At 42.5% G+C, this 23,137-nt stretch overlaps 1 protein-coding gene across 2 annotated transcripts in view; it reads left to right on the top strand.

The window, feature by feature from the left end:
- Nucleotides 1-23,137, top strand: part of PACS1 (phosphofurin acidic cluster sorting protein 1) — a 141,741-nt gene that overhangs the window by 94,556 nt on the left and 24,048 nt on the right. For both annotated transcript variants that reach the window (XM_058526325.1, XM_058526326.1), the window contains exons 2-7: nucleotides 6,270-6,357; nucleotides 18,255-18,344; nucleotides 19,110-19,235; nucleotides 21,930-22,074; nucleotides 22,348-22,439; nucleotides 22,532-22,612. In XM_058526325.1, coding sequence (XP_058382308.1) covers nucleotides 6,270-6,357; nucleotides 18,255-18,344; nucleotides 19,110-19,235; nucleotides 21,930-22,074; nucleotides 22,348-22,439; nucleotides 22,532-22,612 — 622 coding nt within the window. The remainder of the gene's footprint in view (nucleotides 1-6,269; nucleotides 6,358-18,254; nucleotides 18,345-19,109; nucleotides 19,236-21,929; nucleotides 22,075-22,347; nucleotides 22,440-22,531; nucleotides 22,613-23,137) is intronic.

Genomic DNA, 23,137 nt, shown 5'->3' with positions numbered 1-23,137 from the left:
TATTGCAATGGTCATAAGTTTTCTTTTTAGTAGTTAATATGCTGAATTACGTTGCTTGATTTTTCTAATATTACACCAACCGTGCATTCCTGGGATAAAACCTACTTGGTCAAGGTGTACTATTCTTTTTATGTATATTTTTAATATATTGTTTATAATATTTTAGATATATTGGGTTAAATAAAATATATTATTAAAATTAATTACACCTTTCTTTTTACTTTTTTAAAAAATGTGGCTACCAGAAAAAATTTAAGTTACACATGTGGCTCACCCTATATTTCTATTGGACAGAAAATGTACTAAGGATACTGGGATAGATCTAGGATTGAAACAGATTTTTATCTTCATATTTGCTGTCTCCAGCTCCTTTCTTCTCATTCTCTCTTAAATTCATTACAATTAGGCTTTCATTTTCACTATTCCAGTGAAATTGCTCTTGTTAATGTTCTCAGTGACTTCCATGTTGCTAAATTCAGTTATCAGTTCTCAGTCTTCATCTTTTCCCATCAGCACCTGACCATTCTCTCTTGTCTAGAATATCACATTCCTTTGGTATCCCTTCTCCCTCACTGGTTGGTCCTTCTTGATCTCCTTTGCTATTCATCCTCTTCACCTCTGTCTTTAATGTTGACGTATTTTGGGCTCAATCTTAGTCCTCTTCTCTTTGTATACTCACTCTGTGGGTAATCTCATCCAGCCTTATAACTTTAAATTCCATTTTTATGCTGCACTTCCATATTGATGTTTCCAGCCCAAGGACAGACTTGTATATCTAACTCGCTACTTAACATCTCAAATTTAAAATGTCCAAAATTGAACTCTGGATCTTAAACTCCTGAAACCTGCTTTACCCAGAGTTGTCCTTGTCTCAGTTAATGATAACACCATCTTTCCAGATGAGCAAGCCGGAAACCCGGGTGTTGACCTCTGTCTTCAACAATATTCCGAGGATCCAAACCTCCACTGCTCCTACCCTCCAGACCACTGTAGGCTACTGCCTGCACTGCTGCAGCTGCCTTCCAACTCTGAACTTCTCCCCCTTTCGCCTTTGCTTCCCTTCATTCTATCCTAATAGAACAGCTAGAATAATCCTATTAAAATGTAAAACACATCATGTCTCTCTCACTTAAAGCCAATGGCTCCCCATTTCTTGCAGAGTAAAAGCCAAATCCTTACTTTGGTTTATGAAGCCCTACATGGCTGGCGTGGCCCCTGACCCGCCACCCATGTTGGACTTTATCCCACACTCGCACCCTCGCTCACTCTGCTTCAGTTCACTGGCCTTAATGTTTCTCAAACAGACCAGGTGTGCTACACCTGAAGACCTTTGCACTTCTTTCCCTTAATCTAGAACTTCCCAGTGAGGCTTAAAATTACAACCCTTGCTTAAAATTACAACCTTGCCTAGAATTACAACCCTCCCTGCCCTCCTCTGCCTCATGTGTACAGTCCCCCTTACCTAGCCCTATTTTAACACAGTCTAACATAACATGTAATTTATTTAATAATTATGTTTATTGTTACCGACTGTCCTTTCACTAGAACATAAACTCCATGACAAGAGTTTTGTGTTATATTTTTGTCTGTTTTGTTTGCTGTTCTATCACAAGTGACTAGAACAGTGCCTGGCTCATTGTAGGCTGGTAGATAAGCGACAGAGTGATGTGGCAGAACTGTGACTCAAACCAGGTTATGTCTGACTCTAGAGCCTTCATTCTGGTCTTTTTACAAAAATTGATATGTAGTTTGCATACAGTGGCGTGCATGGGTCTTAGATATGGAGCTCTGTGGATTTCTGCTTGTGTGTATACCCGTGTAGCCACCATGGCTGTATCCTTGTGTCCCTCCCCAATCAGTGCCTCCACCTGCCTCGGTTACTGTGCCAGCCCCTATCACCACGCATTGGCCATGCGTGTTCTTGAACTTCATATGGATGGAATCATGTAATACATAGTCTTTTGTGTCTGCCTTCTTTGGCTCAACATAGTGTTTTTGAAATTCATCCATGTTGTCACATGTATCCATTAGTTCTTTTTTGTGTACCACATTTTGTTTGTCCATTCTGCTGTTGGTTGTTTCCAGTTTAGAGCTATTATGAGTGGAGCTACTGTGAAAATTGTTGTACCTGTCTTTTTGTGGTCTGTGCCCTCATTTTTCTTGGGTTCTCTTGGGAGCTTGGCATAGGAATAGGCATGTATTTAACATCTACTAATAAACTACCAAATAGTTTTCTCGGGTAATTGTACAGTTTGGCACTCTCACCAGCCATGTGTGGGACTTCTGGTTGCTCCACATCTTCACCAGCACTTGGAATTATCAGTCTTTATAATTTTAGTGTCAAGTTATTTTCTGCTGTAGAAAAACTGATTAAAGCCAGAGGATGATCAGGGAAGGACCCTTCCTTTCAGGCCTCAGATACTATATTTTTACTGCATAGAAGTACGCAACCAATAAAACACAGGGTAACAAACACCTAGGATGGGCGTCTATCTCAGCCTCTTATTCATTGAGACACCTTAAGTCAGGACATCTTGCCAGACTCAGTCAGCCTTGGTCATCCTCAGACCTATGTCTGGGACTGTTTCAATCAGTTGTGTGTGAGTGTGGGTCTAAGGAGAAATGTCTCTTATTTCCTTGGAATTTTCTGTTATATTAAGATATATGTTGAAAATATTCACTTGTAATTAAAATAATTTCTTCTAATTTTATAATAAAGTGCCTGTACTAACTTAAATTGAGTTCTGGACTAAGATAGGCCTAAGCTTGCTCTTGGCTCAACTACTGTCTGTGTGATCTTGGGCAAATTTCTTAATCCTTCCCCACATCCTTATCTATAAAATGGGTATGATACCTATCTCTTAGAATTATTGAGACTGACATGAGATAATGAAATGTGTACCAAGCAACTAGTACATGGTAGATGCTTAATGAGTCATAGACATTTTCTTATACTTTGAGGAACTAGAATACGTTTAAGTCCCCACATCCCCTTGAGTCATAGCATTAAAAACAAACAAATCAGAAGACCTGTTGAACTGATCACCAGTAGTATGGAAATCACTGTGGTCTGTCTAGTTTCTAAGCAAACACTGAACATATTCAGTCTTGCTATTTGTTACCTAAGGTCCTAAATCATTCGTGGCTTTCTTGTTGACGTAAGGTGCTGTGGCATAAAGGTTTGTGTACTTAGTCAAGAAATATTTATTGGCCTATGATATGTTTTTCTTTCCTAACAAAATTCCGCCATATTATCCTACAGTATTTTATATGTTATGTAAGAGGAGGGATGGTCCAGCGCCTTATGGGGCATAAAAGATCTGAGGACAAGGAGTGTAAAGGACAACATTGCTTTTTCCCCACTGGACTGTGTAATCTCCACGAGGCTAAGGACCATATCCTTCTACAACACCAACAACTCATCCAACGCCTCGAATCCGGGAGATGCTCACTGTGGGGAATGGGTGAGAGAGGGAAGGGTCACAAGCAGAGGGGAAGACACACGTGTCCCCGATTTAGTCCTGGGCCTCTCCTATCTTGCAGTGAGTTTATTCAGCACCAGCCGATCAGTCTGAAGGTGGAAAATGTTTGCTTTGGAAACAAACAAAAACCTAACCTATCAGAAGCAGCAGCCTTAGATGAGGAAGAACATTGGGCATATCCAGTCTTTTCCATTTTCTCATCCCAGTTATGTTCCCTTTCCCTCCCAGCAAGGCTTGAAAATCAGTTAAAGAATGTAGTTAGTTACATTTCTTAATAGCCAACTATGTGAAATATAATAATCCCTTCGGTGTTGGCAGAACCAGAGTTCCTTGTGAGCCAGCACATCTCTGCTCTGAAGGGAAGGGAGAAAAACAGCTGATGCTGTGGGTAGTCGTTGATGGGGAAGATTTTGGAAGAGAGCATGCACCCAGGTGATTCCAGTTTAACAAACCTAGGCGTGTTTTAGGAGCTTAGGTGAGGGAGCTCCAGCCAATGGCTGAGGAGGCAGCAGTGTAATGGAAGGAGCTCGGGTCTTGAGAGGAGGAGTGTATTAGCTTTCTATTGCTGCTGTAACATGATCACAATTTCAGTGGCTTAAAACAACACACATTTATTATCTTACAATTCTGGAGGTCAGAAGTCCAAAATGGGTTTCACTGTGCTAAAATCAAGGTGTGGGCAGGGCTGCGTTTCTTCTGGAGGCTCCAGGGAGAATCTGTTTTTGTTTTTTTTTTTTTTTTGCCTTTTCCAGCTTCTAGAGGCTGCCTGTATTCCTTGGCTCCTGACCCCATCCTCCATCTTCAGAGCCAGCAATCACACCACTCTGACCTCTGCTTCCGTAGTCACATGTCCTTCTCTGGCTCTGGCCCACCTACCTCCCTCTTGTGATTATATTGAGTCTATCCAGATAATCCAGGATAATCACCCCATCTCAGAATCCTTAACTTAATTACATCTACAGAAGTCTCTTTTTGCTGTGTAAGGTCACGTATTAACAGGTTCTGGGGATTAGGAGATGTTATTTGGCCTACCACAAGGAGATTGGAGTTAGAATCTAGCTCTGTCACCTTCTAGCTATGTGAACTTAGATGGGTCACTACTCTGCTTAAAATCTGTTTCCTCGGGGCTGGCCCCATGCCTTAGTGGTTAAGTGTGCACACTCCACTACTGGCGGTCGGGGTTCGGATCCCGGGTGCGCACCGACGCACCGCTTCTCAGGCCATGCTGAGGTGGCGTCCCACATACAGCAACTAGAAGGATGTGCAACTATGAAATACAACTATCTACTGGGGCTTTGGGGGAAAAAAGGAGGAAGATGGGCACAGATGTTAGCTCAGAGCCTGTCTTCCTCAGCAAAAACAGGAAGATTGGTATGGATGTTAGCTCAGGGCTGATCTTCCTCAAAAAAAAAAAAAAATCTGTTTCCTCTTCTGTTATAGGAGTACAGCAATGAACCACACACACATACGTGCACCCACAGAGTCCTGTTTTTGAGGTCTGGATGAAATAATATATGAAAAGACCTGTAGGCTTTCGTATATTTTAGTTGATTTTGATTGTGGCTTAAAGCAAAAGGAAAGAAACAGATTTATTTGTTTTCCTTTGTGTTAGAAGATCTTAGAAAGTGCTTGAGGTGAGGAGGGTGAATTCAAAATCAGAATTCAGTTCTGTTGATGTGGATTTGTTCCCCCTTTTTCATGAATTACATTAATTTCTTCAACATAGATTCTTGTTCATCTGGTTTTAGCTAGAGGCCATTTTAGGAAATTGTTAAACTTCACTTAACAATATTTGCTGAGCAACTATACTGTGCCCAGGCCTTTGGTAGAAGGCCCAGAGGTGACAGAGAGAGTGTGTGGCACCCGAGGACCTAAAGAAATTCAGTACAGTGGAGCGGAGAGTATGAGGAAGGAGTGCAGAGAGATAAGACAGAAGTGGAACACAGGGGCAGAGCTACAGCACTGAGGACAAAACACACATAAGATGGAGTCTAATTCTCAGGACTTGTTATCACTCTGGTCAGCAACATCCCTCGGATGACTCGCCATTCTCCAGAACCTCTCCAAGGAAAAGAGTGTTTTAAGGACTTGAACCACTCAAACCAGAAGCAGAAGAGCAGCATCCGAAGTTTCCCTCCCAGCACCTGCTAGAAGTCCAGGGTAGCCCTGCATTGGTAGGGCCAAGGTCAAGTCAGATTAGAGTTGCTGAGACCCCAGAGCAAGGGACAATCCTATCCCTTTCAGTTAAGGGGTTTCCTCATTGTGACGCTAAAGATTTTCTGCATACTTGAAGCAGTGTTCGGGCTAAAATCGAATTTGTGACCATTTAAGTCATTTCCTGCCAAATGGTATCTATTTGTTTGTGTGGATTATCTCCCTGTTGCTACAGATTTACATCTGTAAACGTTTCAGGTGTGGTTAGATGTAGGCTGGAAGAGGAACTGGGTAAGCAATATAAACATCTATACCCCTCCCTTGGTCTGCTCCTCCCCCCTCAGAAATTGCTCCCACACGTTAGGAGTGAAAAGGCGTCTTGGTTTTGGCTTGAGATAAAGGGGCATCCACTGAGGTTCATGGAATAATGTACCTTTTTGACACTTCAAGTACAAAAGTTAAATAAGAGGGATGCTCTTTTACTGAAGGAGGGGACACAGTTTGGACGGAGAATGGCATTCTAACCTTCTTACTTTAGATAAAGCAGCGTTTCCCCCAACAGATGGTCTTGTAAATTTTCTTCTCATAAATTCCTTACATTTGACTGGATCTTCTTTCTCTAAATTTTTCTAGGCTGTTCAGCTTGACCCTGAAGAAACTCGTCATGCTAAAAGAAATGGACAAGGATCTTAACTCAGTGGTCATTGCTGTGAAGCTGCAGGTGAGCTGTTCAGGGTCCCAGGAAGCTGGGTAACTATTTGCCCACTGTTGGGGCTTCATAAATAACCATGGTGGCCACCTCTCTCTTCTTTCACTCAGCAAAGCAGGTGCAAGGGAAGAAAGACAGTTGCGCTCATGAGACCTACTCTGTCCCAGTTCTGTCTCCTAGCACTCAGTTGCTTTAAACCTTAGTTTCTCTGTCTGAAGAAAAAATATGGTTCTTCCTGCCCTGCCTATCTCACAGGATTAGCATGAAGATCAAGTGATATGGATTCTAAGGTGTTTGGTAAACTCTTCAGAAATTACTAGGGTGGCTAGTGTCGGTTTCAGTCTTGTTCCCAGGATTTCTAGGTCCAAATAGATGTATGGGTTGGGGAAGCAGTTCGGAGGTTTTCGATAAAGTAGAAGAAACTTATAGGTTATTATTTCAGACTTGGCAATTTAAAATTTACTTGGATATTTTATCTTCTGTGGGTAACCCTCACGTTTAATTCCTTGTACTTAACTCAGTTTCTTCAAGGGACCCAAAATATTTCACAAACATTCGTATTCTAAGCATTCCTGAATTTCAGGAAAGAAGGGAGAAACTGCACTACAGGAAGGTTAAGGAATTTACCTGTTGCCAGCTAATTACCAAGTGGCAGAAGTGGGACTAGAAACTAAAGAGCGTGTAATTTGTGTAGTCATTAAACTCCATTACCAGACCTTCGTTAACTGATCAGTCCTTTCTAATGACGACTCCCCGGAGCTCACTGAGATGCTGCAGTGCCTCTGGAGTCATTAAATAATGATTGCATTCTTCAGCTCAAGAATAGTGTGCTTATTGAATTCCTACTCACTGAAAAATTGTGGGGGGCTGGCCCTGTGGCCTACTGGTTAAGTTCGGCACGCTCCGCTTCAGCAGCGCGGGTTTGCGGGTTTGAATCCTGGGCGCAGAACTACACCACTCATCAGCCATGCTGTGGCAGCATCCCACATACAAAATAGAAGAAGGTTGGCACAGATGATAGCTCAGGGCGAATCTTCCTCAAAAAAAAAAAAAAGAAAGAAAGAAAAATTAACTATATGGTAACTCCCTACTAACCAGAATATTTTCTTAGCTAGATCACCTATAATGCAACAATTTATTGCACTCATATTGGCTTCATTAAAATCTGCATCTATAGCACTGACAGTATGGGAACCATACATTGAGGTTCTCAGGTCTCTTTCAGAGATGAGTGCATTATCTCAATTTAGTCCTCAAAACCTAAAACATTTTAGTTACTCCTTATGAATTTCTGTGTGTCCCACCTTATACTCTAACACTCTTTTCATCTTTGTGCATAATTCCTCCCAATTCTGCGAAACGTTCCCAGACACTGTGGGTTGAAAAAGCAAGTGTGGGACAGTGATGTGCTAGAGGAAACTCTCAGTATCTTTTCCTCCTTTCCTGATTTTGCAGTCCATTTCTAGGTCGCAGACAGTGTTCCAGTTTTCAGGAATTGTTTGCTTTGCTAAAAGCTGTTGCTTTCCAATGCAAATACTGTTGGTATGGCTTTGAAAGTTCCCTGCTGCTTTTGCCATCCCCACAGTTAAATGCCTTTGCCAAAAGAAATAATTTCTTTTATTTCCTGATTAAATATTTAACATTCTGTAAAATTTAAAATTATACCAAAAAACTACAAATATCCTGAATTTTTTATTGCTTAACTTCCAAGCAACTGAAAGTAATTACAGATGTTATCACATTCATTTATCCAGTCACTTATTTATTCATTAATTTAATAAATATTTATTGAGCACCTATTAGATATTGTTCTAGGCACAAGGGATATAGCCGTGAACAAAACAGACCAAAATCCCTGCCTTTAAGGACCTTTCCAGGCCAGTAGAGCAGCAGTTCTCAAAATAAGGTCTGCAGACCCTGGGCTCCCTAAGACCCTTTCAGGGGATACATGAGGTCACGACGATTTTCGGGACAGTACTGTAGTGTTATTTGCTCTTTCCACTGTGTTAACATCTGCATTGAAGGTACAAGAGCGATGGTGGATGGAACAGTGGCCCCCAGCACAAATCAAGACAGTTGCATCAGAATGTACCGGTAGTCATTGTATTGTCTACCATCACAGACTCGAGGGAAGAAGAAAAAAGCCAGTTTTGCTTAAGAACATCCTTCAAGAAGCAGTAAACATTGTTAATTTATTATATCTCCACCCTGGTTTACTTGTCTTTTTAATATTCTGTGTGATGAAACAGAAAACATGCATAAAGCACATTTGCTTCCTAGCAAAGAATCCTGCTGTCTCGAGGACAAGCGCTTGTGCGAGTGAGTTGTATTTCAAGTAGCTGCCTTTTTTCATGGAACACGATTTTTACTTGAAAGAGGGGCTTACAGACAAACTAGTTATTCAGACTCGGGTATTTGGAAGATGTTTTCTTTTTTTGTCTTTTGCTGGGAAAGATTCACCCTGAGCTAACCATCTTCTCTTTTTTTTTTTCCTCCCCAATGCCCCAGTACATAGTTGAATATCCTAGTTGTAAGTCCTTCTAGTTCTTCTATGTGAGCCACCACCACAGCATGGCCACCGACAGACGCGTAGTGTGGTTCCACGCCCGGGCACTGAACCTGGGCCACCAAAGTGGAGTGTACGGAACTTGAACCACTAGGCCGTCAGGGCTGGCTCTGGAAGATATTTTCTTGGAAAAGAACAGAGTGAGCCTGTCACTTCAAGGGAAACAACAGAATATTTTTGGCCAGTAATAAATAAAATTTGAGCTTTCAAGTGAAAATTAGAATTTTGGAAAACTTGTCTCTGTCACTGTAAGCTTAACAGCTTCTCAGTTCTTAAAGACTTTTCTGAAGAGATTGGTGGTGACAGTAACAATTATGATTGTTTTTATTGTATAATGAAATGTGTAACGTTTGAAAGATTTGCCTAATTCAGTGAACCAATATTTTCCAAATGACCAATGCGTGAGGTTACAAAATTATGCTGGGCAAATTCATTCAAAGAACAAAATAGACCAATGGATTGGATTTTATTTTTAACTTTTTCTTTTGAAATAATTTTAAATTTACAGAAGAGACGCAGGAATAGTACATGGAGTTCCCATACACTCCTCACTCAGCTTCTCCTAATGTTAGTATCTTTCTTAACCATGGTACATTTATCAAAACTAAGAAATTATCCTTGGTACTATACTATTAACTAAATTACAGACTTTTTTCAGATTTCCCAGTTTTTCCAATGATGTCCTTTTTCTATTAATTGATTGGATTTTGATATATAACAAAGTACAAAAGCCTTATTGATATGGTTGCGAATTCTGCTTTGCAACTAACCTTTAAGAGACTACCACCTGTAGAGTTTTGGTGTAGTATCAAAGAAGAAGATTTCACAATTATCTGAAAAGACTATTAAAAAACTCCTCCTTTTTCTAGCTTCATATCTCTTTGAGTCTGGATTTTTTTCATGTACTCAACCAGAAGAGTATGTTGCAAAATACTGAATACAGAAACAAGTAGGAGAATCCAGCTGTCTTCCATTAAGCCAGACATTAAAGAGATTTGCAGAAATGTGAAAGGATGCCATCTCCCTCATACACTGCTGATGGGAATGTAAAATGGTGCAGCCACTTTGGAAAATAGTCTGGCAGTTCCTCCAAAGATTAAGCATAGAGTTACCATATGACCAGCAGTTCCACTCCTAAATATTACCCAAGAGAAACGAAAACATGTCCACACAAAACTTTGCACACAGTGTTCATGGGAGCATAATAGCTAAAAAGTAGAAACAACCCAAGTCCATTAACTGATGAATGAATAAATAAAATGTGGTATATCCATATAATGGAGTATCATTTGTTAATAAAAAAGAATAAAATACATCTATGCTACAACATTGGTAGACCTCGAAAACATTATGCTAAACGAAAGAAGCCAGTCACAAAAGACCACATATTGTATGATTTCATTTGTATGAAATGTCCAGAATAGGCAAATCCATAGAGTCAGAAAGTAAATTAGTGGTTGCCTAGGGCTGGGGGTGGGGTGTTGGGGAGTTTGGTAAGGTGACAGCTAAGCAGTAAGGAGTTTCTCTTTGGGGTGATGAAAATGTTCTAAAATTGATTATGTTGATAGTTGCACAACTCTGAATATACTAAAAGCCATTGAATTGTACACTTTATTTTTTCTTTTTGTGAGGAAGATCAGCCCTGAGCTAACATCCCATGCCAGTCCTTCTCTTTTTGCTGAGTAAGACTGGCCCTGAGCTAACATCCATGACAATCTTCCTCCATTTTTTTTATGTGGGACACTGCCACAGCATGGCCCAACAAGCATGCATGGGTGCGAGCCTGGGATCCGAACCCTGGGCCTCGAGCAGTGGAGCGCATGGACCTAACCGCTATGCCACAGGGCTGGCCCCCTGAATCGTACACTTTAAATGGGTGAATTGTGTGGTATTTGAATTATATCCCAATAAAGCTGTTATAAAAAAAAAAAAACTTTGCCATCTTCTAAGTTGTTTTTGTTTTAGAAAAGATATTTTTCGGGCCGGCCCCGTGGCTTAGCAGTTAAGTGCGTGCACTCCGCTGCTGGCAGCCCAGGTTCGGATCCCGGGCGCACACCGACGCACCGCTTGTCTGGCCATGCTGAGGCCGCGTCCCACATACAGCAACTAGAAGGATGTGCAGCTATGACATACAACTATGTACTGGGGCTTTGGGGGGAAAATAAATAAATAAATAAAATCTTTAAAAAAAAAGATATTTTTCATAAAAAATATTTTTATGTAAACACTTAATAAGTTTATTGTAGTTATTTTAAAATGAATTAATACATATTTTAAGATATCTCAGTTTTAATTCCTAATATGGTAAATATTGATAGATATACCTACAAAAACAAAAGATTGGGGGATCCTCAATAATTTTTAAGAATGTAAAAAGATCCTGGGATTGAAAAGTTGAAGAATCTATGTAGGAGAAGGAAAGAGATGATAAACATAATACATAAGAAAATTATATACAGGCTTTCCTTGAAATCTAAGTCATTCTTGAAAACATGTTGGATGGCAGAAGCCTGTCTTCCATTGTTTATTTATTTATTTATTTATTTATTTATTTTAAGATTTTTTATTTATTTATTCCCCCCCCCCCAAAGCCCCAGTAGGTAGTTGTATGTCATAGCTGCACATCCTTCTAGTTGCTGTATGTGGGACTCGGCCTCAGCATGGCCGGAGAAGCAGTGCCTCGGTGTGCGCCCGGGATCTGAACCTGGGCCGCCAGCAGCGGAGTGCGTGCACTTAACCACTAAGCCACGGCGCCGGCCCCTATCAGGAATTTTTTATTTAAAAAAAAAAGACATTTACAACACCAGTGACCTAATTTTCAATGCATTAATACTCATTTTTTTTGTGTGAGGAAGATCAGCCCTGAGCTAACATCCATGCTAATCCTCCTCTTTTTTTTGTTTTTTGTTTTTTTTTGCTGAGGAAGAGCAGCTCTGAGCTAACATCTATTGCCAATCCTCCTCCTTTTTTTTTTTCCCCCCCGAAAGCACCAGTAGATAGTTGTGTGTCATGGTTGCACATCCCTCTAGTTGCTGTATGTGGGACACGGCCTCAGCATGGCCAGACAGGCGGTGCGTCGGTACGTGCCCGGGATCTGAACCCAGGCCACCAGCAGCAGAGCGTGCGCACTTAACCACTAAGCCACGGGGCCAGCCCCGCATTAATACTCATTAACGAGTGTTTTTATGTGCTGTAAGTAATGATACTGTAGTATCAGATATAAATTGTTTTGCTTCTATATTGCAAATGAAGATATACTGTCATATAGATAAAAAATGATATGTAAAGATACCTAAGATAATTTTGAAATTGGACCCAAGTTGGAAGTGCCCCAGGCTCCTGGAAGAAGCAAATACTGGGACCCATGAAGGGCTAAATCTTTGGAGAAGGGGGGTGAAGATGAGGACCATAATGCACCATGCTTTAAAAGCATGAACCAGCTGTGATCCTATGACTGCACTGCACTCTACATCCTGTTACCTGCACGTGCAGATTCATTTTAACAAGTTTGCAATTCAGATAATGCAGTTGGGATAGAAATGTTTCCAGGTATATATAGCACATATTTGGATAGCGAGAGTTCAAATAATGAGGGCTGCTGCTATTGGAAGGTGGTATGTCCTGTGGGGAAATAAATAAGATAAAGAAGATGGAGCGTGCCAGAGGTGGAGGAAGTTACACATTGTCTGTGGTGGTCGGGTAGCCTCACTGAGAAGATGACATTTATGCAAAGACTTTGAAGGAGGTAAGGGCATCCAGGCAGAAAGAAAAGCCAAGGCAAAGCCCTAAGGCAGGAACGTGTCCGGCCGTGTCTGGCAGAATCAAGAGGAAGGAGAGGAGGCCAGTGAGTCTGGAGAAGAGTGAGAGAAGGAGGAAAGGAGGTCAAAAAGGTGGGGGGACGGGGTGTGCGCAGATAACTGCAAGGCCTCTGGCTTGCAGTCTGTGTAACTTGGAGGGTTTTGAACAGAGAAGTGATAGGGTCACTCTGCCTGTTGTGTGGAGAATAGAATGCAGGTGGGCAAGAGGAATCAGGAAGACCAGTTAATAGGCTATGACAGTGATTCTGGCAAGAGATGAGGGTGGTGCCAGAGTTTTGGCTTAAGCAACAGGTAGAGTGGAATTAAGTGAGATGGGGAAGACTGTGGGTGAAGCAGGTTTGGAGCGAAAGATCCAAAATTCAGCTTATTATGTTTGAGATGCCTATTAAACATCCAAGAGGAGATGTTGAACATATGAGTTTGGAGTTCAGGAGAGAGGTCTAGGGTAGGGAGAGAAATTGGAGAGTCATCAACCTGTTTGAGACCATAAGGTTGGATGAGATAACCAGGAGTGGAATGAGTGAATACAGAAAAGAGAACAGGTCTAAGAATTGAGGCCCCAGGCACTCCAACATTGAAAGTCAGGGAGCAGAGAAAGGACCTGGAACGAGACCAAGAAAGAGCAGCTGGAGGGTAAGAGGAGACCCAAGAGAGTGTGTTGTTCTGGAAGCCAAATGGAGGACATGTTGATGGAAGTAGAGAGTGATCGGCTCAGTCAGAGCTGCAGATGGGTCAAGGAAGATGAGAACAGATCATCAGAGTCCTCAAAGTGGAGGTTATTTGAGACCTTGTCAATAGCAGTTTTGGTGGAATGGTGGAGATAGAAAGGCTGACTGGAATGCATTTAAGAGAAAGGGAGAGAAAACTTCAAGAGAGCAAAAATAAACAACTCTTGAGGAGTTTGCTATAAAGGGAAGGTGAGATATGGGGTGGTAGCCAGCAGGTCATATGGGGACAAGAGAGGATTATTTTGGGCCGGCCCCGTGGCTTGGTGGTTAAGTGCACACGCTCCGATGCTGGTGGCCCGGGTTCGGATCCCGGGCGCGCACCGAGGCACCACTTCTCCGTCCATCCTGAGGCCGAGTCCCACATGCAGCAACTAGAAGGATGTGCAGCTATGACATGCAACTATCTACTGGGGCTTTGGGGGGAAAAAATAAATAAATAAAATCTTTAAAAAAAAAAAAAAAAGAGAGGATTTTTTTTTTTTAATGAGAGAAATAACAACGTGTTTGCTAGTGGAAATGATCCTTTGTGTAGGAGAGGAAGGAATGGCCAGAACAGCATCTTTGAGTGGGTGAGAGGGATGAGATCTGGTGCCCAAGTGGTTGACTTTGGATAGGAGCAGGGCGGTTCATCTGTGTAACAGGAGGGACAGAGGGTAGATGGTACAAATGTGGTAGGTAAGTAAGTTTGGTGGGAGTTGTGGGAGCTCTTTTCCTACTGCTTCAATTTTCTCAGCAAGTAGGAATCAAGGTTATCAACTTAGAGTGAGGGGAACCTGTCATCTAGTAGAGTGGGTAAGTGGAAGGACTTGGCAGAGTACAGTATGATTGCCAAGCAGCAGAGCAGACCCGCTGAAGATCTCGGGTCCTAAATTTAAAGTCAGAACAGTTAGCCTGATTATGATTCTCTCCCGGCATGTTCAGCTGGTGCAGCTGGATTTAAACAGAGTTGTAATTTACCAAGTGAGTATGGCAGAACAATAGCAGGGCAAAGGAGCTGAAGGTGTGTGCAAGGATGTGTTTATAAAGATTGACTATGACATTTTAGCTGGGTAAGAAGGAAAGAGGGAGCGGCGGGGACATGAGGAAGAGTGAACCAATGGGAGGATCCCTGGATTGTAGGCCCTGGTGGGTTTGAAGGATTATGGTTGTTGGCAAACCAGAGATAATGAGCTGGGAAGATAGGAGGTGTAATCAGGGAGTAGGATGCATGAAACTGAGATTAGGTATTGGTTGTAATTATTGGTAATGATGTGGTCCAGAGTATGGTCATGTGGGTGAGTGGCTAAGACAGGTATGAGGACAAGATCATTGGAAGAGAGGCATTACGTGATTTAGAGGCCAGGACATTGGAAAGAGCGTATACCGAAGTCATAAAGAATTATGACTGGAGTAGTGTTGGGGAGAGGAACAGTGAGTGAGGAGCTAAAATCAGGAAATGAGCAGGAATGACTGGCAGTTACACATGACAGCAACAGCGAGAAATAGAGGGTAATAGAAACTGATTACATCAATTCAAAATGGGGAGTTTTTAGGGAGGTGGAAGGGAGAATGTTCTAGAGCTGGTGATGAGAGGACACCTGCCCCACCTCCAGGCCCAGTGGTGTGTGGGTTATGGGAGAAAAGGAGCACCATAAGAGGGCCACCCAGGAAGCAGTGTCTTCAGGGGAGATCAGGTTTTGGTTAGAGCAGGGTTTCTCAACAGTGGCACTGTTGACGTTAGGGGCCAGATCATTCTGTTGTGGAGTCTGTCCTGTGTGTCATAGGGTGGTCAGCAACAACCCTGGCCTCTACCCTCTAGAAATATCTCACACACTGGTTGTAACAACCAAAAATATCTCTATTCCGATGTCTTCTACCCCTGGTATATATGACTGCTGTATATACCACATTTTGGACTCTCCCAGCATTTCTTTTTTTTTTTTTTTTTTTTTTTATTTATTTTTTCCCCCAAAGCCCCAGTAGATAGTTGTATGTCGTAGCTGCACATCCTTCTAGTTGCTGTATGTGGGACGCGGCCTCAGCATGGCCGGAGAAGTGGTGCGTCGGTGCGCGCGCGGGATCTGAACCCAGGCCGCCAGCAGCGGAGCACGCGCACTGAACCGCTAAGCCACGGGCCAGCCCTCTTTTTTTTTTTTTTTTTTTGTGAGGAAGATCAACCCTGAGCGAACATCTGTGCTAATCCTCCTCTTTTTGCTGAGGAAGACCGGCTCTGAGCTAACATCTATTGCCAATCCTCCTCCTTTTTATCCCCCAAAGCCCCAGCAGATAGTTGTATGTCATAGTTGCACATCCTTCTAGTTGCTGTATGTGGGTCGCGGCTTCAGCATGGCCGGAGAAGCGGTGTGTCGTTGCGCGCCCGGGATCCGAACCCTGGGCGCCAGTAGCGGACTGCACGCACTTAACCGCTAAGCCACGGGGCCGGCCCTCTCCCAGCATTTCTGAGATTCATTTTGCAGAGATTTCTTAAAAGAGCCTAAATAAACAGGTGAAAACTTTGTCGAGATTTTTGTTTGTACTAGAAGTTACTACAAAAAACATTAACAGATGAGGCAGAATTTCCTTCATTATTTTTAATTGGTATATAATACAATGCTATTCTAATTGCAAAACCATTGTGAAATGTTGTATTTAGGAAATTTTCCTTCTGCATCAAACAAATCTGCATTTTATAAAAACAAAATTAGAAATGGATAAGAAACCTAAATGTGAAAACTAAAATTTTAAAATTTCTAAAGGAAAACATAGCAGAATATCTGCACAACCTTGGAGTAGACAATGACTTCTTAGATAGGACCCAGAATGCATTAACCCTAAAAGAAAAAATAATAATAAAGTTGATCTGATCAAAATTAAATACGTCATCAAAAGATACCATTAAGAAAGTATTGACAAGGGCCGGCCCCATGGCTTATCGGTTAAGTGCGCGCGCTCCGCTACTGGCGGCCCGGGTTTGGATCCCGGGCGCGCGCCAACGCACCGCTTGTCCGGCCATGCTGAGGCCGCGTCCCACATACAGCAACTAGAAGGATGTGCAACTATGACATACAACTATCTACTGGGGCTTTGGGGAGAAAAAGGGAAAAAAAGGAGGAGGATTGGCAATAGATGTTAGCTCAGAGCCGGTCTTCCTCAGCAAAAAGAGGAGGATTAGCAGGGATGTTAGCTCAGGGCTGATCTTCCTCACAAAAAATTTAATTAATTAATTAATCAAACATAAAAGACTAAGACATTAAAAAAAAGTATTCACAATACATATATATCTGACAAATGACTTGTATAAATAATAAAATTTACAACTTAATAACAAGATAAACAACCTGGACAAAGAAGTTTGATTAAGCACTTAATAAATGGAAATTTACAAATGACCAATAAACTGATGAAAAGGTGCTCAATATTGTGAGTGGTGAGGGAAATGCAAATTGCAGCCACACTGATGTTCCACCACACACACTCATTAGAATCCATGAATCAAGGGCTGACCACACCAATTACTGGGGAAGATGTGGAGCAACTGGGGCCCTCATACACGGCTGCTGGGGCCGTGAAGATGGTACCAACACTTTGGAAGTCAGTGACAGTTTCTCATCAAGTTAAACATACATCTACCCTAAGACCTAGCAATTCCTCTCCTAGGTGTTTGCCTAAGAAAAAGCAAAACATATGTCCACACAGACTTGTACAAGACTGGCAGCTTTAGGTATAATGGCCCAAAACTAGAAACGACCCAAATATGAATGTTCAGCAGCAGGAGAATGGATAAACAAGGCGTGGTATAGTCACCGTAGAATTCTACTCAGCAATAAAAAGAAATGAACTATTGATACACACAACAACTTGTATGAACTTCGAACGCATTATATTGGGCAAAAGAAGTCGGACCGGGGTAGTACATACTGTACGATTCCATTCATATGGAATTTTAGAACAGACACAATGGATCTACGGTGAAAGAAGTCAGAACAGTGCTTGCCTCTGCGAGAGGTGCAGGATTGGCTGGGAGCGGTCACAAGGGATTTTCTGGAGTGACAAGAATGTTCTACGTCTTGATACAGATGTGGGTTACACGGCGTATGCATTTATCAGTTCATCGATCTGTGTCCTGGAGATCTGGACAGGTCACCATTGTATTTAAATTAAACCTCAATTTTTTAGGAAAAAAAATTTAGAAAAAGTAGTTTATACAAATTCATTGGCATTCCTCATGCTGATCTCTTTTTACAGTTTAGGAATAGTTTAGCCCAACTTTGTTTCTTTAAGAGCTGAAAACACTGGGGTGTCTAACCCAGTGTTAGGTTGAAAGGGGTGGGGCTAAAAGTAAAGGTTCCTGGAAACTAATTATTTCTAAGCTGAGACTGGAAAGGCGAGTTGGTTAGCTGTGTACAGAAGCAGGAAAGAGCATCCAAGAGGAGAGAAAAAGCATGTGAAAAGGCCCAAAGACAAGGCAGTGCAGCTGAAGGTCAATTAGAGTGGAAGAAGGGAGGCTGAGGTGAGCGTGGAGAGATCTTGCCACACCTCGGGATGCTGATACCTGCTTGCCTCTTCCTTAGGAGAGTTGGGAGAACTCAAATGCAATAACAAATCATTTTCATGTGAAAACTCTTTATAAGCATACAGCATAAAATATAAAATCATAACGATGGTGGTGGCATTGATTCTAGTAAGTACAGTGAAGACTGATGAAACGTTTGGACCGGTAAGGATATTTGTAGAGTTTAAAAGTGGTTTGCAAATGTAGTATTTCTTTTGGTCTGATTTTTGGTGACACAGCTTTGACTTATTTTTTCTTGGTTTCAGGGTTCAAAAAGGATTCTTCGCTCCAACGAGATCATCCTTCCAGCTAGTGGACTGGTGGAAACAGAGCTCCAATTGACCTTCTCCCTTCAGGTGAGACTCTCCTCACTCTCAGGGCACTAAGGTGCACATCCAGTCTAGTCCCCAGACAGTCCTTTAATCTGGAGACTGTTTCATCCAAGAGGAGCCATAGCCCAATGAACTAAAGTCACCCAGTGAATTCAGGCCAATGAATTAGCCATAGCGGGAATGAATTAAAGTCACCTACAGCTTTTACAGCTAACCTGGAGGGCCGGAGCAATCACTTAGCCAGCCACACTAAGGAGGCTGAGACCCAGGTAGGCTGCTGAAAACTACATCACATCTCATTCTTCTTTTCCCTTTCCTTCAGTAAGGCTGTCGGCCCCACCCGTCCTAACACGCTCAGCCCCATCACCTCTCTTTAGGAATCCACAGCAGGCACTGCAGCTGAGTGAGCCCCTTCAGTCTCATTTTGCCCCCATATTGTAATCTCCATCCCTTCCCTTCTCCTCCTTATCCCTTTAGTATGTCTGTCTCTCATCATAATCCCAGTAGCCCAAAATGAAGCGCATGGAGAAAACACTAGATCACATGGCAAGGAAAGAGGCAGCTTTCTGAACATGTGTAGACCACAGAGCTGTGGAATGGAAGCCAGGCGCCTAGCAGAATCAGACCCTCAGCAGCAACTTAATGATGCTTCCTTTACCCCCGACCACCCCCTTGTGTAGATGGGAGACAGTGAAGCGCAGAAAGATTGTCTATCCTTGAGCAGGACCGGAGCCCACCAAGGACCCGGTTGCTTGTTAACTGTGCTTGACTCTATTTTACGCTTGGTAGTACCCTCACTTCCTGAAGAGAGATGCCAACAAGCTGCAGATCATGTTGCAAAGGAGAAAGCGTTACAAGAACCGGACCATCCTGGGCTATAAGACCCTGGCCGTGGGCCTCATCAACATGGCAGAGGTAAGAGGAACATGGTCTCCAGCCTTTAAGTCAGAGAACCTGAGAGAGTTGAACCCAGCAGATGATTTTCCCAGCCTGCTGGCTGGGTGTTTTATTTTATTTTACAAGTTAATTTTTTTATTGGAAATTTAGGATATACCTCTTTTTATCAAGTACTTTCTCCCTCACAAAAAGTTTTTTCTTTAATTTTTAAAAAAATTTCAAACTTGTAGAAAAGTTATAAGAATAAAGAATCCCCATGTACCTTCACCTAGATTCTTCAGTGTTAACGTATTAACACATTTGCCTTCTCTCCCTGTAGATACATTTATGCATATTATTTTCTTTTTTGAACCATTGAGAGTAAGTTGCAGACATGATGCCCCATTGCACATTAATACTGCACTATGTTAATTTCCGAAATAAGAATACTCTCCTGTGTAAGCACCACATTTACATAACGTCACATAAAGATCAGGACGTTAACATTGATACAAGATTACCATCTGACCACAGTCCCCATTCAGATTGTGCCACTTGTGTCAATGATATCCTTACAGGCCCAGGATTGAATCTAGGATAACTTGTTACGTTTAGTTGTCATGTCTCTTTAGTCTCCTTCAACCTGCAAGAGTCCCTCAGATTTTCCTTGTCTTTCATGCCCTTGACATTTTTTAAGAGTACAGGCTGGTTACCACTTCATTGAATGTTCCTCAGTTTGGGTTTGTTTGATCTTTTCTGAAGTTTAGATTCAGCTTATACATTTTGCCACTGTATACAGCTTATACAAAACTTCTGCCATTTTTGGCAGGATTATCACAGAAGTAATGCTGTGTTCTTCTCAGTGCAACATAGGCAGCACTCCATGTCAATTTGTTCCGTTACTGGTGGGTTAACTTTTATTGCTTGGTTAAGATATTTCCAATAGAAAGTTAATAAATATTTTGTACTTACCAGTGAAAAAATATTTTTTAGGAAAATGTTTTGAGACTATGGAACGGTCTTCTTCCTTCTCGTATCTTCACCAACTAGTTTTAGCATCTATTAATGATGCTTGCCTGAATCGGTTATTACTTTGATGCTTGCCACCATTTCTTCTATGTTTATCGGTTGGCTTTCTGTTGTAAGATAGAGCTTTCCCTTCTTCCCTTCTTACTAATTGATTCATTTTTTTTGTACCAGTTATGGACCTATGGATTCCTGTTTAATTCAGTGGGGTTTAATCTGTTACTGTCGTTATTTATCTTGATGCTCAAATTTTCTCAAATTTGGCCAGTGGGAGCCCCTTCAGACTGGTTCCTATATCCTTTTTGATATGTCCCATCATTCTTTACGTACTCTGGCACAAAATATTACAGGCTTATCTTGTACTTTCCCTGACCCAGCCTTGGAATGAACCAATTCTCTGAAGAGCCCTGGTTCCTTTTAGTGGAGAATGGTATTTAGAAACCAAGATCTGGGCACTAGGAGTGCCCATTTTCCAACTGGGGTCTCATTGCTTCTACTCCCTCTCAGCAAACAGAGCTAGGAAATGTGTGTGTGTGTGTGCGTGCACGCATATGCACTCATATATACATACACCTCATATCTATTTCCATATCTATATCTATCTGATCATGAGCTCACATCCAGTCAATTCCAATCCAGCACCAGTGGGCTTATTCTAGCCTTCTCCTTTCCATATTTCTAATTCCCTTCTCCATCAGTAAGTAACCAGGCTCCCATTATCATCAATGTGTTTGGTTGTTTGTGCAGTTCTCATATATGCCAGGCAGATCCTCTCAGCCCTGACAAAGGGGAAGAAGAAAGGGCCACAAATCATTTCTTTTTTTGTGTGTGTGTGAGGAAGATCAGCCCTGAGCTAACATCTGTGCTAATCCTCCTCTTTTTGCTGAGGAAGACTGGCTCTGAGCTAACATCTATTGCCAATCCTCCTCCTTTTTTTTTTTTCCCCCCTCAAAGCCCTAGTAGATAGTTGTATGTCATAGTTGCACATCCTTCTAGTTGCTGTATGTGGGACGCGGCCTCAGCATGACCGGAGAAGCAGTACGTCGGTGTGCGCCCGGGATCCGAACCCGGGCCACCAGTAGCAGAGCACACACACTTAACCGCTAAGCCACGGGGCCAACCCCACAAATCATTTCTGTACTTTAGTACATTAAATAGGAAAAATTAGTACATTAGTACTTTAGTACATTAAATAGGAAAAATTTTGTGGCCATGTGTGAGATAGTCCCAGCCCATTTTCTGTCCTCTTCCAGTTTTGTATCAGTATGAGGGCCTTGCAGAAGTGAGGTAATGTGGACACCAGCCATATCAAGCCCTTCCATTTTCTCATGTACTATAGGTCCTTTTCCTCGTTGCCAGGCACACAGGTGACCACCATCTGCAGGCTGGCCCCACCCAGCCTGGAGTTCTAGTTTCTCTGCGAAGGACTTAAACTAAAATGTAATCCTAGAGATTAGCAGTCATTTTCAATCTCGGGGCTTGATTTTTATCTTAAAGCACATGGCCTGACTAGTGGCTGGCACTTTTGGAGAGTTTTAGAAGGCAATAGGAAAACAGTCAGCATGGATTTGGAAGATAGTGAGAAAGAAAATGCGTTAGCAGAATGCCATTGCCATTGGCTTGCATATCCGTTTGGGTTTATGAAAATGGACAACTCTGTGGATCTCTCTGGAGTAAGGTGTCTCCACTGCTGCTCTGTGATCCTAGGTGATGCAGCATCCTAACGAGGGCGCTCTGGTGCTTGGCCTGCACAGCAACGTGAAGGATGTCTCTGTCCCTGTGGCAGAAATCAAGATCTACTCCCTGTCCAGCCAGCCCATTGACCATGAAGGAATCAAATCCAAGCTGTCTGGTAAGATGTGTGCAGTGTCTGGAGGCCCGGCAGGTCAAGAAGGAGCCCGTCACCCGATCTCCATCCTGGGAAAGCTGAACAAGGCCGTGCCTAAAATGTTCCTAGGAAAGAGAAGTTTAGAGATCCTTGAAAATAAAACATGGCCTGCCGTGGCCCTGGCCCTCTCCTCTACCCCAGCCATATTTCATTCAAGCAGAGCCATGATTCCAGCCAAAGTCTCTTAGGCCAGATCTTCCCAGTTCAAAGTTATCTTACTAAGGTGTCTGTTTCCAGATCGTTCTCCTGATATTGACAATTATTCTGAGGAAGAGGAGGAAAGTTTCTCTTCTGAACAAGAAGGCAGTGATGATCCATTGCACGGGCAGGTAACTTTCCACAGCCCCTCACATAAAGTGTCTGAGAAGGAATTCCAGACCCCCGGGGGTTTCCCAACCTCGTTTATCCCCCAACCACTTAGGACCTGTTCTATGAAGACGAGGATCTACGGAAAGTAAAGAAGACCCGGAGGAAACTCACCTCAACCTCCGCCATCACAAGGGTGAGCCTCAAAGGTCCGGGGAATGTTTTAGCTGAGATGTTCAGTTTGGGGGTAGGATGGGAGTAGTATATTCAAACTTCCTGGGGGCTTTTTAAAATCTGCCCATGGCCACCCTCCAGGTTCTGTTACATGCCTGGGTATGTTCACCACCACGTAATTAAGAATCACTGTCCTAGGGCCGGCCCCGTGGCTTAGCGGTTAAGTGCGTGCGCTCTGCTGCTGGCGGCCTGGGTTCGGATCCAGGGCGCGCACCGACGCACCGCTTCTCCGGCCATGCTGAGGCCGCGTGCCACATACAGCAACTAGAAGGATGTGCATACAACTATCTACTGGGGCTTTGGGGGGGAAATATAAATAAATAAATAAATAATTATAAAAAAAAGAATCACTGTCCTAGAGAACCAGTGTTACCGGGAGGGGTGTGTTATCTTCTTCAGGTTGTCTTAGGATAGAAGAAAGGTTGAGAAACCTTGTTTTAGGCTTTGGAACAGATAATGCTTCCTCAGAACACCTCAGACACCCTAC

The sequence above is a fragment of the Diceros bicornis genome, chromosome 31 (genome assembly GCF_020826845.1).
Source record: "Diceros bicornis minor isolate mBicDic1 chromosome 31, mDicBic1.mat.cur, whole genome shotgun sequence".
Classification (NCBI taxonomy): domain Eukaryota; kingdom Metazoa; phylum Chordata; class Mammalia; order Perissodactyla; family Rhinocerotidae; genus Diceros; species Diceros bicornis.
The sequence above is the reverse complement of the archived record's forward strand: the minus strand, read 5'-3'. Positions and strand labels throughout refer to the sequence as shown.